This window comes from Chiloscyllium punctatum, chromosome 2 (genome assembly GCF_047496795.1).
Source record: "Chiloscyllium punctatum isolate Juve2018m chromosome 2, sChiPun1.3, whole genome shotgun sequence".
Lineage (NCBI taxonomy): Eukaryota > Metazoa > Chordata > Chondrichthyes > Orectolobiformes > Hemiscylliidae > Chiloscyllium > Chiloscyllium punctatum.
In genome coordinates this window covers 119422127-119435422 of record NC_092740.1, presented here as the reverse complement: position 1 = coordinate 119435422, position 13296 = coordinate 119422127, and the positions used below count along the sequence as shown (strand labels likewise).

Here is a 13296-nt window from a genome sequence, read left to right as displayed (position 1 = left end):
TCATTCCAATGTGCTCTGCCATAGTGGGTACCTTTTATAGATGCAAACTCCTGATTGTTAAAGCATGAGCTAAATATACTCATTGTCAGCATTTAGCTTAACATAGGAACAGGAGTAAGCCATTCAGCCCATTCACCCTGCCCTACTAAGGCTGATCATCTTCCTGAATCCACTTTTCTCCACTATCTCCATATCCCTTAATATTATTAGTTGCCAGAAATCTATCAATTTCAGTCTTGAACCTGCTCAATGACTGAGGTTCCATGATCCTCTGGGGTAGAGATTGGCAAAGATTAACCACCCTCTCAGTGAAGAAAATCTTTCTCATCTCAGTTTTAAATGGTTTATATTGTGAGATAATGAACATTGACTCATTCTGTGTGGGAAACATCTCACTTATACCCTGTGTAAGAATTTTGTAATTTGCAATGAGTTCAGTCCTCATTGTTTAAAACTCTAGGGAACACAGACCCTTTCTAACTCCTCAAAAAATATGGGAGCACATGAATAAACTAATTATCAAGATTGTTCAGAGCAAAGTTCTTGTCTTTGCTGCACAACAAGTTTGAACTGGAATATGCAACATGTTGACACCCTGTATTGACTAGGAGCATGTTGATTTATTCCACTGGCTCCACGGCGGTGCTGTCTTTGGAAATAGGTGGCGGAAGGTAGCACTTAATGGTTCAGCTCAGCAGCAACTGGTGCAATATTGCAGCTTGTATCTAATACCAGTTAAGTTCATGAAGTACTTCTACCTCTGAGTCAGGGCATGTGAGTTTAAGTTACATGTCAGAGCCACCTAGGTTGGAACTCCACTGTAGTACTGACAGCTGCTCTGTTCCTCAAAGAACAAATGAGTTGGCCCCTTGCCATTTCTCTGGGTTCAAGAGACTGTACCATAGAATCTTTGTTCAGGGTGTTCTTGTGTTTTGGCCGACATGCTAAAAAGAGAGACTAATTGTCCATTTATAATTTGTGTGGTCTTACTGTGTACATGGAATGACTTACAAGCAGTGGCTGCTATTAGGTTGTAATTGATTTAGAGGGATTACATAGAATTAATGAGCCTGTACTGGTTATGTATAAGTATCCTCGTATCTTTTATTCATTTCAACCTATCAGCATAAGTTTGTTCCATCTCATTGTATTGACCGAACCTACTTTTATATAGAGTTATAGTGATGTACAGCATGGAAACAGACCCTTCGGTCCAACCCGTCCATGCCAGCCAGATATCCCAACCCAATCTAGTCCCACCTGCCAGCACCCGGCCCATATCCCTCCAAACCCTTCCTATTCATATACCCAACCAAATGCCTCTTAAATGTTGCAATTGTACCAGCCTCCACCACATTCTCTGGCAGCTCATTCCATACATGTACCACCCTCTGCGTGAAAACGTTGCCCCTTAAGTCTCTTTTATATCTTTCCCCTCTCACCCTAAACCTATGCCCTCTAGTTCTGGACTCCCCAACCCCAGGAAAAAGATTTTGTCTATTTATCCTATCCATGCCCCTCATAATTTTGTAAACATATACATCTATGCATTATCTGTGTTTGTTTCAGATTTCCATGTTCCCCAGTATTTTTGTTTTTATTTGAGGAAACATATTGTTTTAAATTAATGTCCATCCTATTTTGGTGACCTGTAACCTGGAAAAATAAGATGTACTTGTCTGTCTTTGCTCTGGTCTAGAATTGCAGAAATTCAGTACTCCTTTTTATCAAACGAGCACTGGTATATTTCCTATGGTTTGCAGTGGGATAGTGGTTTTGCCACCAAAGAGACAAACAAGAGGCATTAAATCTCTCCATGTGGGAGAATTTAAATTTTATTTAGTGAATCTAAAATTTGAAAATAAAACTAACATTAATGTTTGTGAAGCTGCTAGAGTGTTATAAAAAGAAATAAAATTGGTGCACTAATATATGTTAGTGAGGATGGCAGATTTCCTTTCCTATGTTCCCTGTAAATTGTGAAGATGTACAGCAACTTATAAGTTCCCACTGCCTTCAATTTGGTGTCTAGGCTGGACATAAGTAGGTCCTTAGTCCCAAATCATCCAGGCCAGAAAGGAATATCAGCAGTGTGGTTCACTATGAACTGCCCTCTAAAATGGACCAGCAGGCTACTCATTCAAGAAGGCAATCTCCTATTCTGTGATTGAGGTATCTTTCCAAACACACAGGTTTAACACATACATTTTTCAGACCTTGAATTTTGTCCTCTGTTTTGTTTCTGCTGCCGTCTACCACCTAACCACCTACCTCCTCCATGTGTCTGCTTTCCTCGGTCTTGCTTTCAGTGTGCTGGGCTACATGCTAGCATTAACTTCTCTGAACTCTATTGGTAATTTAGCATGGTCAATCCACCTAATTTGCAGATCATTGGACTGATGGAGGAAACTGGAATGCTCGGTAGACACCCACACAGACACTGGGAGATTGCGCATACTCCACACAGACAGTCATCCGAGGTTGGAATCAAACTTGGTCTCTGACGCTGTGAGGCAGCAGTGCTGACCACTGAGCATATAATTATGTGTATTTGTTTAAATATGATTGCATAATATAGTCATATGTCCTAACTTGGAATGTGAATTGTGAATATAATTCAGCAAAGAGAGGGGCGAGTAACTATGTAATCTTTTGATTGGAAGTTATTACCTCTAGGCACAGTCGATTGGAAGCTTGTTTTCAGTGAAAATGGCATAAAACCTCTGTTGAGACAATAACAATTTAAGCTGTTTACCACTTTTGGATATGTACATCTTCCAAGCATGTATCAATAAAAATGTAACAAAGAAACCTGAGAGCAGTGTCAACTAAGAGGAAATAAAAGGTTTCGCTCATCATTTCTGTCATAAAGATGATTTGTACCTCATGAATGGTGGACACATTTTAATAAGTCAGGAGATGAATTACTAGCTGCAGAATTCCTGTCATCTGCTGTTCTCACCATTTGGTCAAATTCAGTTTCTCGTCAGTTGAAACCACAGGATGTTGATATTGGATGTTTCAATGGTGCTAATATTGATGAATGTCAGTGAGAGACTGAGATTATCTTATGTTGGAGATGAACATTACTTGATGCTTGTTTAGTGTAAATGTAACTTAGCATTTATTAGTCTCAGTCTTAATGTAGTTCAGGTGCATTCAGACATAGACTACTTCTAGTCTAGGAGTCACAGTTGGTGCTGAACCTTATACAATCATCAGTGACATTCCCACTTCTTAGGTTATGATGGAAGGAAGGTTGCTGATGAGGATTTGGCCTTTGACAATATCCTGAAGAACTCCTGCAGTATTATTGTGTGCCTAAGATAATTGGCATCCATCAACCCAACCATCTTCTTTCTGTGTGTCATAGATCAGGCCAGACCGCCTCAAAACATTTCAAGAAAGTAGTCTTGACCCTAACTTTGCAAGTTGTGTTAAGCAGGTGTATTGTGGATATTCCAGGAAAGCTGCAGTAATTTATAAGATTACTGAATGAACGACAAACAAAAGAGAACAAAATACAGAATTACTTAACCTATCTGAAAACCAGACAGATTATACCAACTTAATAATGCTGTTTCAAATACTTGCAACAGTCCTCGTACATCCCTTGGCACAAAAGGTAAAATCAAACACAGAGTCTAATAGGAGAGAAGTCAGAGAGAGGGTCAACATGGACTATCTTCTCTTGGGTCCAGCAGCTTCCAGCTGACTGCTTTCAGGGAATAGCCGGACTGCCGAAACCCAAATCAAACCAGAGAAAAGCTGAGCTGAAGAACAGGCCACACCCCTTTCGTTGTACAAGTGCTTTTGTCTGAGGCAGTTTCTGTTAGCTATCATCAAATTGGCCCTACAACCTTTCAACTTTAGACTTTTTGGAATCTGTCTTTTATGACCTTCCTGAAAAAAAACAAGGATAGCATAACCTTGTTAAAGGAGCAGCATGGTCACGTGCTAGGTTTGACCTCAACCAGTAGAGAATTCCATAACCCCTCTCCTCAATTTCTACTCAGGCTTTTGATGTTGCACTCGATCAAATATTGCCTTGATGTCAAGAATGATTGATTGATTGTTTTTGTTCCTCATCTTGAGTTTTGTTCCTTTATCAATGTTATCAAATTGGCTTAGAATAATTTGCGTACTTTTCAATTCTATTTCTGATAAAAGTTCCTTTGATCTGAAGGTAATTGTAATGAGGTCAGGAGGTGGGTGAATAACAGGCATTTGAACAATGTTAACTATGTTTCTGTCACCACAAATGCTGTCAGACATGCTGAGTTTCTCCAGCACCTCTTATTTCATTTCAGGAGATGGTGGGCCTGGTGAGACCCATACTGAATGCCATTGAGCAGGTTGTTGTTAGATAAGTGATTCTTGATAATACTATCAGTGATACCTTTCATCATTTTGATCACTGAGAGTAGACTGGGCAATAATTGGCTGCCTTACCTCTGTCCTGCCTTTGCTTGTGGGAACTGCATTTTTCCACATTGCTGGATAGACATTGGTGTTGTAATTGGCCTACAGCAGGTAGGTCACAGGTGTGGCTCATTTTGAAATCTTAATGTTTTGCACTGATGTACGAGGTATGTCCATCATTGATAGTAAGGATATTTGTGTAGCTTGTTCCTCCTATTAGTTGTTTAGTAGCCCTCCACCACTATTGACTGGATGTATCAGGACTGCAGACCCTAGATCTGATTTGTGGATATGGGCTCCAAGCCCTGACCTTAGCATCCTGAGTGGTTATTGACATGGCACACCCATAAGACACGGCTACTCAGTAATGTGTTAATGTTGTTTCCCATGAGTCCTCACAGTCATTGCAGATTTCACATCACCTCCAGAATTTATTTTCAGAACTGGTACCTAAGAAAAATTACCAACTGAAGTATTTTTGCATTTTGAATAATCACAACTTTGAACTTGATCGACTGGTTTATTACATCATTGTGTTAGAAGAGAACTTTCCCATTTCAGTTCAGCTGTTAATTTGTTTTCTCTTCAGGACTCTACGAGAGAATGGAAGCCAATCGAGCAACGCAGCTGCACAGATGTCCTGTGGCTGTTGATACTTATTCTATTCTGCATTGGCATGGTGAGTTCAGCTTCATTTTTGCTGAAAGAATTCATTGATCTAAGTTGTTACTTTATTGGCTCTGATATTATGGCTAGCAACAATAGAATGATGCTTGGTATGTTCAGAGATTACACAAAAAAATACACAGCGCAGAAAAAGACTACTTGTTCCAGTCAGCCCATGATACTGTTTGTGCTCCATTCAACTCCACCTCTTTCTTTCCTAATCTTAAACTGTATCACTGTAACCCTTGTCTCCCAGCTTCTTCATATGCTCCTCCAGCTTCTCCTTTCATTTTAACCACTCCCTGAGGCAGCAGTTTTTAAATTCTCACTACTTTCTGCTTTGTTGTTTTCTCCCCTGGTGTTTATCTTATGTTGATAGCTTATAGTTACACTCTTCCTTCCCAGAAAAAAAAGTCGTCTGTCTGTATCCCCTCTAGAAAAATCTTACATTTTGTTCAGGGTTTTTTTTATTAGGTCACCCCTCTGTCGTCATTTCTCAAGGGAAAATTATCCCAGCCTGGTTAATGTTTCTTGATGTGTTTACTCATGCATCCCTGCACCCCCTCCAGTTCCTCTGTAACTATTTTACAAATATGGCAAATTGAACTGTGTGCAGTACTCTCCAATGTAATCTGGTAAATTGGCTTTGAATAATTTACCTACTCTTCAATTCTATTTCTGATAAAAGTTGCTTTGATCTGAAGGTAACGCCCTCTCTTATTTCCATGCCCTTGAAAAGTCTTGGGTGATAATTTGAATCAGTTAGCTATTATGAGCTTCTCTTCTATCTCTTACTGTATCCATTTGGCACAGATTTTACTTCACAGTCCATTTAGCAATTCTTATGGTAGAACATTGAAAGAAATCCCTGTAAAGCTGCCGTGGATAATGCTTGCTCAACTCATTTAGCACTAAACCCACACAATGTAGAAAAGCTGAAAAACTCGAGGCTGGAGAGATGCTGGGTTCTCAGTTCATGCAGCAATCAGTTAAACAACAACCCATCCCTAGGCAGTAGAACTTGCCACTTGCACGTATGCACATCCTGTGCTTCAACTGTGATCCTTTTATTTCAGTCAGTTTGAAAAATAGCTTGGCTGACATTAATGTGCTTCAAAGAACTTAAATGAACCACTTCCCAAGGTGCCTTGGGCTATGCTACATGATGTCTCATATGGCTTTATCCAAAATCATAGACCTTAATCCCTAGTGTTAGATAAATTTCTGAATGCATCTACTTTTATGATCTACTGTAATATTGTTCCAATTTCAATATGGAAACATGCTGATAAAGACTTGTGTTTGAGCAGAAGGACAAATTATATTTATTTTTCCAAGCCGGAGCTTGTATTTCTAGCCAATTTCCCTCAGCAGTGGTAATCGTCCTGCCTTCAGAAGTAGAATGACTTACATTAATGGCTAATGTATGGAGACTTGACTGGAGGGAACCAGACCAACTATGTAGTATCACCTGAGGAAAATTACGAGTCTGCTGTCAGAGTCTCTGCAGCCTGTCAAACTGCTGATTTGACTGAAACGTATGTGTGAATTTAGTTTAGGGGTTAGAGCATGTTTGCTCCTAATTTAACTCCCTGCAGCATCCCATTTTTAACCAATGCATTGCCTTCCAAGCTTGCCAACTGTTCGTAGTCTGAGATGTTGCAGTTTGTCAGGGTTGCAACAATTGTGTTGTCTTCCCCACTTATGTATGAAGCTCTCCCCTCCGCCCCCACCCCACTTATTCAGTTCTTTTCATGTTCCTTGTTCTAAACGCAGACTTGCTGCTGTGGTACTTACTTCCATAGGTCCTTACAGTTCTCAAATGTGACTTAAATAGACCTTTCACTTTTTTAAGCTTAGACAACAGATTTCTGCAGATGGTTTGGAAGAGTGGAAGGAGACCGTAAGCAGAACCTAATGCTGTCCTCTCCTAATATTCATAAGTACACATTACCCACACACCGTGCTGTTATCATCTTAGTTGATATCAGCTAATTCACCTTGGGCATTGAGCCAGGGATTTTGCTGGTATTCTGGACAACATTTCTGTTCTAAATGAAGTGCAAGAGTATTTTATTCAAATAAATAATACTGAAAGATTTCAAGAAGCCGAATACTAGTGTGCTGTGTCACATAGCTGTGAACCTAATTTTAACCATGGTGTCTGAACCTGAAAGTTGTACATCTATTTATTTAGTTGTCCTACTTCAGAAAATGAGTTGCCAAAGAATAATTTCAGAGATGACCTTCACTTAATTTTGCATTCATTAACAATCTCAAACATTTACAAGTGTAAATTTCCTAACAGCACAGTTTGACTAAGGTCTCTTTATTTGTGGAATAAATGTAACCCTAAATATATGCCCTCCATAATGAAAGCCATTTGCACAACAATTAACATGATTAGTCAACAGTAACATTTACTCATCCAGCACTGCACCGGCCACTGACTAGAGTCTCCTATTTACCTCCAAGACAAACATCAGCTGGCCGTTGTGTGGTTCAATTACATGCATATCAATGTGGCAACCTTTTCTCATCTAATTTTCTAATTTCTGAGAGCTGCATCATAACAGACCCATAATATAATTTGGAGCAGAGAATCAGGTGCTGTTAGCTTGATTAGCTGAAATGATTAGTGGCATCCTGAGACCAAACACGTTGTGGTTTTGCATTATAACGCTAGCGGCTTAATGGTGTTTACACTCACTCGCTGCCTTTTAGAATATTACATGGTACTCTTTGTTTGGCATTTTTGATCTATTTGCACCACACATTTCTGAGGTGTGCTGGAGAACACAAATGTTGCTGTAATTGACAAATGGGTGCAATAAACTGCTCGAGTTAGGCATTGGCAATGTTAAAATTATACTTTCCCCACCCTTTTCTACTGTTGTGTAAACTCTATATATATTTTTTCATTTAAAACAGCTTTCATTACAATGTTATAATGAAGGTATGATAATAAGCTTGTGAAATACTCTGTTTAGGTTGTTATTTGTGGCTTTGCAATAGCTTCTGGAGCAGCCCAGAGGTTGATATTTGGATATGATAGTTTTGGAAACATCTGTGGCCAAAAGAATGCCAAAGTAGAAGGAGAAGAATGGAGTGGTCTTGATCACACAAAAAATAAGTAAGTAAATAATATTAGTGTCACAGAATGATGTGCATTGTTACATTACAGATTTTGTCCAATTCTGGGATGTATCTTTCCTTTAACTTCATCTATACTTCTCGCTGTCTCAGGAAGGCACCAATATAATCAAAGACCCTTCCCCTCCCATTTATAACCTCTCCCAACCTCTTCCATTGGACACAAGATGCAAAGGCTTAAACACAAGTTCCAACAGATTCAAAACCGGCTTCTTGCCCATTGTTATTAGACCTCTGAATGGACCACTCAAGTTTTGAATTTAATGTTGATCTCGCACTTTGTGCACGTTCTCTTCAGCTGTAATGTTGTCTTCCTCACTCTGTTCTGTTACATTAAAGGGCATCTGGATGGGTATATGACTAGGAAGGGTTTAGAAGGATATGGGTCAAATGCTGCATGGAGCAGTTGGTCTGACTCCATGTTGTACACCTCTAATCCCCTTTTCTGCAAACCCAAACAAGGTGAAGTGCTTAGAGGTTCAGATTTATTTTGTGGCAGGGTGGATTGTGGCTGGATGAAATGGAGATCCATTCCTGTATCTGACCCTGGAATAGTGCCAGAGGCAGCCTTGGGGCTTCTGGGTGCAGTGGCAGGCTGTTTCAAAGTTTTCCAGAACTTTTGCAAAATTGGAGGAAAAGAATAAAACAAAGAACAACTTTCCTGATCTTCCCATCCTTCACCCACTGCCTAAGCTCCATCCCTTAAAAGCCCTATGTCCTCTTAATGTAAATACATGCATCCACAAACCGTCAACCACCCTTTCTGGTGGACAGACCTCTGAACTCATTATTAAAGAAAGTTTTTCAATGTCCAATGATTAATTCACCATTCTTTATATAAAAAAGACACATTTATTGATTAAACAATTAATCAGTGCATTTAATTTCTTTGAACCAGGTATAAAACGTGCCTTTGTAATTATAGATCCATTTAAAATACTTTATAAGCAATTCAGTGGCCGTGCAAATTCTGAACTTACAATTGCCCCATTGTGATAATGAAAGGTTATGAACTGAACAAATGACTGAAGGCACTGATTGGATCAACATTCTCTTTAAGCAGTGCGGCCATGCAGCCACACTGAAGTTCCACGCACATTCAGCGTACCAACTCATTGACCTTGAGTTTCAGAGGTCGATTGTGACATCAAGGAATCCTAGCAAAACTGGAGTTGATTGGACACAGGGATCAAGCCACTTACCTAACTTATCCAGTGATAGCAACAGCTAGGATTACAACACTATTCAATATTCGTTGATGAGAAATGTGTTGAAGCAAGAAAGGTGAAAGTTTGCATTTTGAACTTTAATATATGTTTCTGTTCTTTTCCTCTCTCAGGTATGTTTTTTTCTTGGAACCCTGTAACTTGGATGTTGTAAATTTCAAAATCAAATCCATGGCTCTATGTGTAGCTAAATGTCCAGATATGGAGCTCCGCACACTTGAGGATGTTAAAAGATTTGCAATTGAAAATGGTAAGGCCAAAACATTGGTGATGGAAAGAAGATTTGGAATTTATTCACACTGTAACTCTTGCTCAGAAGAGTTCACATAACCTTTAGAAATAACAAGGGCTCCTGACCAGTCCTTAACTACCTCTTCATTCAAGTTAGAAATGTTTCAACTTATGGCTTTTCCCGTCTCTTATTTCAGAGTATGATTTTCAATCAAGATATTTTAGAATTACCTATCTCAATTATTAGCCTCATATGCAGGACCTTTTATTTTCTCAAGTTTTCTGAAAGTCTACATATATACAATAAAAATAAGCGTGTCATTCTTGGCATCTGTTTTACTGGGAACGAATGGCCCTTCCCAAACTGTTACTGAATGGCATCAATATTCTAACAGCAATACACCATCAAACAGTTGGTGATATTTATGCAAGCGTATCCAAAATCAAATGAACTTTCTTTCTGTCAAACGAACTAAAGTTCATCCACTCTACAGATTGAAATGCCATCCCCTCACCAGTGAATCCTGTAACCATTTTCCCATCACACTGTATTTGAAAAATGAGCACTTATTTAGTCAAGGGGAATTGCAAAGCAACAGGCTAAAGTCATTAAAAGTGTTCAGAATTGTGCTTGTTAAGTCATTCTTATCCATAATTAGCATCAGATTCCTTACATGATTGCACTCTGAAGACACTTGACAACAAACGTGATCAATTATGTTATTTCTTCAGGAAATTTACTGAACTCTAAATTTTACTGATGATCTGTAGGCATATTTAACAGTAGGTGCCAACTACTAGAACTCAAAACAACTAACTGAATTAAAAACTCAAGATATAAGAATGACCAAACTCTAATAAGCAGTTAAACTTTGAACTTTGTTAACCTATAGATGATAGTGATCCATACATTATTTTGCTTGTCCTTTCAATAATTTTCCGTAGTTTAATATTTTCTTTGTAAGAATGCACTGAAGAACTTACTTCAGTTTGGCCCTTTGCTGTGGTGGTAATTGATTTTTCAATAAATATGTTCAATAGCAACACTTTAAATACTTTTTTTACAGCTTTCATACTTTTAATGAGAATACATTTTACTTGTGATACTAAGCCTTTAAAAGTGATAATGCTTGCACTCCATATTAGGTGCACCATCAGCCACATTGTTGTGGGATTCCTACAATTCTGCATTTTCTGAACACTGTGGAAAATTTCTCAGCTATATCCTGTCCACAATATCAGGACCTAGGTCATAGAGATGTACAGCATGGAAACAGACCCGTAATCAGGTGAAATAATAATATCCTGACTGTCTACTCTTTGTCAGTGAAGCGATGGCAGGAATCATTGACAGTTCCATCAAATGGCACTTGTAGAGGGATAACTTACTTACTGACCCTCAGTTTGGGTTCCATCAGGGCCAGTTGGCTCTTGACTTCATAACAGCCTGAATCCAAACATGATGAAAGAGCTGGATCCCAAAGGTATGGTGACATTAAGGCAGAGTTTGAATCAGTATGGTATCCAGGAGTCCTTACAAAAGTAGAGTCATTAGGAATAAGGGGAAAAATTCTCTACTGGTCGGAGTCATACTTAGTACAGAGGAAGAAGATTGTGGTGTTTGGGGGTCATTCATTTTAGTCCCTGGTCATCTACTGTGTTAGGGCAGTCTCCTAAATCTAAACATCTTCATCTGCTTCGTCAGTAACTATTCCTCCATCATAAGGTCAGAAGTGGAATATACTTTGTGCAATGCTCAGCATGATCATAACTGTTTAGGTGTTGAATCTGTTTTTATCCATGTTTTAAAAAAAACCTGGACAATATCTGGCTTTGGGCTGATAAATGACAAGTCACGTTCACATCACACAAATGCTAAACAATGACATCCAATCAATTCCACATGAAATTCACTTGCATTACCATTGCTGACTCCCTTATTACTAATGTCCTGAGGGTTACCATTGACCAGAAACTGAACAGGATCAATTGCAATGTATTTGCAAGAAAAGGTCAGAAGCAAGGAGTTCTGCAGCAAGTAACTTCTCTGCTATCTCCCTGAAATGTATCCGCCATCTACAGGGTATAAGTCAGGAGTATGACGGACTATTCTACATGTGGTTGAGTAGGTGCTAATCCACATTCCTGATGAAGGGCTTAAGCCCGAAATGTCAATTCCTGCTCCTCAGATACTGCCTGACCTGCTGTGCTTTTCCAGCACCACAGTCTTGTCCCGAGGTGCTAATCGAGCTATCCAGGATGCAACAGTCTGCTTGATTGGCACACTAGTCAGCACCTTCAATATTCACTCTTTTTACTTCTGATGCATCTTTTTACTTCTGATGCACAGTAGCAGCAATGTGTACCATCTACAAGATGTACTGCAGTAACACACCCAGGTTCTTTGACAATACCTTCCAAGGTTGTGACCATGACAAATGAGAAGAGCAAGGGAAGAGGTGTGAGGTCACTCCCATTTGCAAAATCCCTCCAACTCACAGATCATACTGACTTGGAACTATATTGCCAATCCTTCACTCTCACTCAGTGAAAATCCTGAAGCTCCTTCTCAACAACACTGTTAGTGACCCTGCTCCCAAGGATGACAATGATTATAACAAAGCTACTTACCAACACTTCCAGAGCAATTAGGGATGGGCAATAAATGCTGGCACTATCAGCAATGTCCGCATCCCGGAATTTTTGGAAATAAAAAAAATGATTTTCTAGCTACCCTAACTTACTTTAAATACTGATTGTCTTTAATAAATTATGCTTTTCAGCTGCTTGCTTTACATTTTTATTAAAACTATTGGAAAATAAGGATATGCTAGGCTGTGCATTGTTCCTCTGTCTCTAGATCTTTGATGGAATTTTAATTTTGCTTACGTAATGTTTTGAAGTTGCTATCTTTCAAGCAATGAAAACTGATTCTTCTGCTGCTGATCTGCCAGATACGTGTATCCTAATGAGATAACATTTTTAATATTGATTTGCCAGATCTGCAGCATAGAAGCAAGTCCACAAATGTGATTTTTTAATTCAGTATTTTTTGTTGCAGGGTCTAGGCTGTGTGCATATGAGCTGGAGCCACCAAAATATACATCAGGAAGATCGAGTTTATGCCCTAAACTTCCTGTTAAATCAAGGTAGGAAAATTCAGGGAGAATCCTTATCAGAAATCCCCAGTCATAATATCCATTGAACTTAAAAAAAAAGACTTTTTTTGTCAAACTGCTTTCTGTGTTTTGGGTAAAGTGGGAAGCTGATCAGAAGTTCTGATCAATGTATTTATATTCTGAATTTTGTGATTGTATATCCAATAGAGTTAAAACTTGAGGTATTCTTAATTCAAATCTACTTATGTTTATGTTTTGGAATGTAAAGTATTTCTGTATTTTCTAAATTAATGGTTAAAGTATCTGTTTCCTTCCTGGATATGTTTTCATTACTGCAAGGTCACATCTTTCAATGAGACTATGACTGTTACTGGTAATTGCAAAATTTTTCTCTGTTCTGAAAAACTGTTACATGTTACAAAATATAGACACATGAAAATGGTAAGTTCAAAGCACTGTACCTGTGTTTTGGATACAAA

General features: G+C 38.7%; 1 protein-coding gene across 1 annotated transcript in view; it reads left to right on the top strand.

Annotated features, from left to right (window-relative positions):
- The window catches only part of LOC140488058 (choline transporter-like protein 1), a 74552-nt gene that overhangs the window by 15089 nt on the left and 46167 nt on the right, over positions 1-13296 (top strand). Inside the window, exons 2-5 of the mRNA XM_072587722.1 lie at positions 5012-5101; positions 8079-8221; positions 9581-9717; positions 12760-12847. Of these exons, the coding sequence (XP_072443823.1) occupies positions 5012-5101; positions 8079-8221; positions 9581-9717; positions 12760-12847 (458 nt within the window). The remainder of the gene's footprint in view (positions 1-5011; positions 5102-8078; positions 8222-9580; positions 9718-12759; positions 12848-13296) is intronic.